Genomic DNA, 2863 nt, shown 5'->3' with positions numbered 1-2863 from the left:
GTGTAAATATATCAAATATAATCTCTTTCTAGCTCACTGTGATGTCCTCTAAGGCAACCTAAATAAAGATAGAAAATACTAAAATACCACAGTCCTAGTGAAAAACAAAGAAGTGTGTATTGGATATCTGTTGTACATTAGTACTTCTTTATGCAACTCGTCTAGCGGTGCTGTTTCTATTGCTCGTGGCTATTAAATACGAACAGAATTCGGTAATGCGTATATTTTGTGGTAATCATGAAAATGCTGAGCTCATTTTAATAACAATGAATACTTTGTTCTGACTTTTTTCAAAAGGAACAGCGATCTACCAAAGCTGCTCGTTAACATCATCAGCAGTGTTCATTGCGAGTTTAACTAGCATCATTGTAAAGTGAATTGGAATGGTTAGCTGAAAGACGTAGAGTCAGCAGGTAAAGAGAAAATACGAGAAGCGAACTCAGCTTTGTTTACAAACTGTATTTAGAGTGGTAATTTATACATTTCTATGGTTATTTATGCTACATGATCGGTACAGCAGACACCGTCGGGTTCACATTGACTGGGACTTTTAGGAGTGAGAATAAATTAAAGGACAGCGCGTCTACAACAGTGAACACAAGTATTGTCATGCTGGAAACACAGGTCCTGTGTACCCTGTTGGCCTTATAGTAACTAAACGGTGACGATAGCATGGAGAGTCACACTGATCGACGCAGTCCGAGGTCACAATATAAACATTACAAGTCACATTATGGTACAGCGAAGAGATGAAAGAGTCCTCTTACCCAAGGCAGTCAGAACCTCGCACAGTCGTAGCCATATACAGGAACGGTGGAGGATGTCCGATGCTGGTACGTCTCACTACCTACAGCGAAGTTCATCTGGCAACTTGGGTTTGCCCCTGTAGCCGACACAACGGGAGACGTGGATAGCAGTCGCTGAGATTCGAACATCTCCCTCACCGCCGGGTAGCCGTTCGAAGTGGTCAAGGAGTCCGAGTTCAGGGCACAGCTGAAGGTCACTGTCGGGTCGGTGGTGGCCGGAAGGGTGAACCAGGAGGTCACGGCTGTAGGTGCACTAGTGTATCTGCCGACCATGTATGACTGAGTGGGCGATCCTGTCAAGCTAAGTACAGACGATCCGTGGCTCCCTAGATAGGAGTTGGAGGAGTGACCTGCACCCAGTCCCGCAGATCCGTTCAGTTCGTCCAGGGTCGAACCCAGGCTTGGCCCACGATCAGAAGAATAAAGTCCCGAAGAAGTGTCACAGTGGTAGTTCATAGCAGAGGGGGAACCGGAACAGTTGGTCAGTGGCAAACCACCACACGAGTACATGCCTGTTGCGGGCCGACCGTAGGTGACAGCGGCTGAGGTCAGACCGCTGTCAGAACAGCCGGACCCCAGTGAATTCCTGTTCGGGGGGTTGTTAACTTCCGACATGATAACCATACTTGGCGACTGTCGCGGATTGACGAGAATGTCCACGGAGAAGCTGGTCATTGCAGCAGTGTCCAGCGTGCTTTCACCTAAGGTGGGACTCAATAATGTGGGTGAGGTAACGGGTGTTGCCGTCACGAGACTAGGTGCAAGAGATGCTGCCGCTGGACTCGACTTTTTGTCGTACTTGCAATCGGCGACTCGCTGCATCCACGATTCGAAGGTCGGCTCATCATCCACTGGTTCTACTTTGGGTGTCACGGTACTGCAAGAGATGCCGACATCCGACACAGCAGCCGCCGTCGGCGAATGCGGACTGCGGGTTGGCACAGCGATGGTACTATCGCTGGTGTTGTTGTTGTTAGCGGCAGCGTTTGTTTTGATTGCGAGATTACCGAGTGCAGCCTGTTCCGCCTGGCTACCTTCTTTGCAGCCTCCCGCAGTATTTTCCTTTCCGTCTTCCCGCTGCGGAGTGTGCTGTTGTTTTTTTAGTGCCTCTTCCTTATCACGCAGTGCGTCCTTTTTCTTGAACCTCCGCCTCCTTCGCAGGTAGCTGCCGTTCTCGAACATGTTCTCGCTCTCCGGATCCAGGGTCCAATAACTTCCTTTGCCGGGTTTCTTGTCGTCGCGTGCAATCTTCACAAAGCAGTCGTTCAAGGAGAGATTGTGTCGGATGCTGTTCTGCCAGCCTTGCTTGTTCTCCCGATAGAAAGGGAAACGGTCCATGATGAACTGGTAGATGCCGTTTAAGGTCACCTTCTTCTCGGGGGAGTTCTGGATCGCCATGGTGATGAGGGCGATGTAGCTATACGGAGGTTTTACCATGTCCTTGGCGGCCTGCGGAGGTTGGGGTGGCGGTGGTGGGTTGTAAGGTGGTGCGTAGGGCGAATGTCGTACCACGCCCCTGCTGCTGTATCGGTGACTTACGGAGTGCTGTTGTGGGGCGTACGTACTGGGTACGACGCTGTTTGTAGCTGCCACCGAACTCATTCCCATGCCGGAGTAGCCTCCGTAGCGGTAGTAACTGTGGTGTTCTCCGTATAGCGGGTGCATTGTGCTAACCCTAACAGCGAAAAAGTCCCAGAAGCAGCACTCGAAGCCTGAACGCTGGGAAAGTAAGCCACCTTCGGGAGGTCTGGGTGCGGCCAAGACCCCCTTTCTGCCGCGATGCTGTCACAGTCGAAGTTATGGGGGTAGAACCTGGCACGCTACCAAACGCTGGTCGGCTGTTCCGTCCATAGGCATTGGCACACTTTACTGTGTTTTGGGTACAACTGCTTCTCCTCAGCTTCAAGGAAACCGTAGGCCTAACACAAGAGCGCGCGCCTGTAGCAAGCACGTTTCAGATGGTTTTGAATGGCCGTACTTCAGGCGTCCATGTATGCCAGCCTCCACCCAACCCCACCCCCGGTCACACGTCAACCAATCAGGAATTTGCTACTGCT

The 2863-nt window shown here is 50.9% G+C and overlaps 1 protein-coding gene across 1 annotated transcript; it reads right to left on the bottom strand.

Annotated features, from left to right (window-relative positions):
• Positions 1 to 516: 516 nt before the first annotated feature.
• LOC150079057 (forkhead box protein C2-like) lies at positions 517 to 2542 on the bottom strand. The gene has a single exon (XM_090382770.1). The coding sequence runs from the start codon at positions 2469 to 2471 to the stop codon at positions 777 to 779; it is 1695 nt and encodes a 564-aa protein (XP_090238896.1). The 5' UTR covers positions 2472 to 2542; the 3' UTR covers positions 517 to 776.
• Positions 2543 to 2863: the final 321 nt, after the last annotated feature.

The sequence above is a fragment of the Mastigoproctus giganteus genome, chromosome 10 (genome assembly GCF_048544385.1).
Source record: "Mastigoproctus giganteus isolate SK-2022 chromosome 10, ASM4854438v1, whole genome shotgun sequence".
NCBI lineage: Eukaryota > Metazoa > Arthropoda > Arachnida > Uropygi > Thelyphonidae > Mastigoproctus > Mastigoproctus giganteus.
This window is presented reverse-complemented; position numbering and strand designations above follow the sequence as displayed.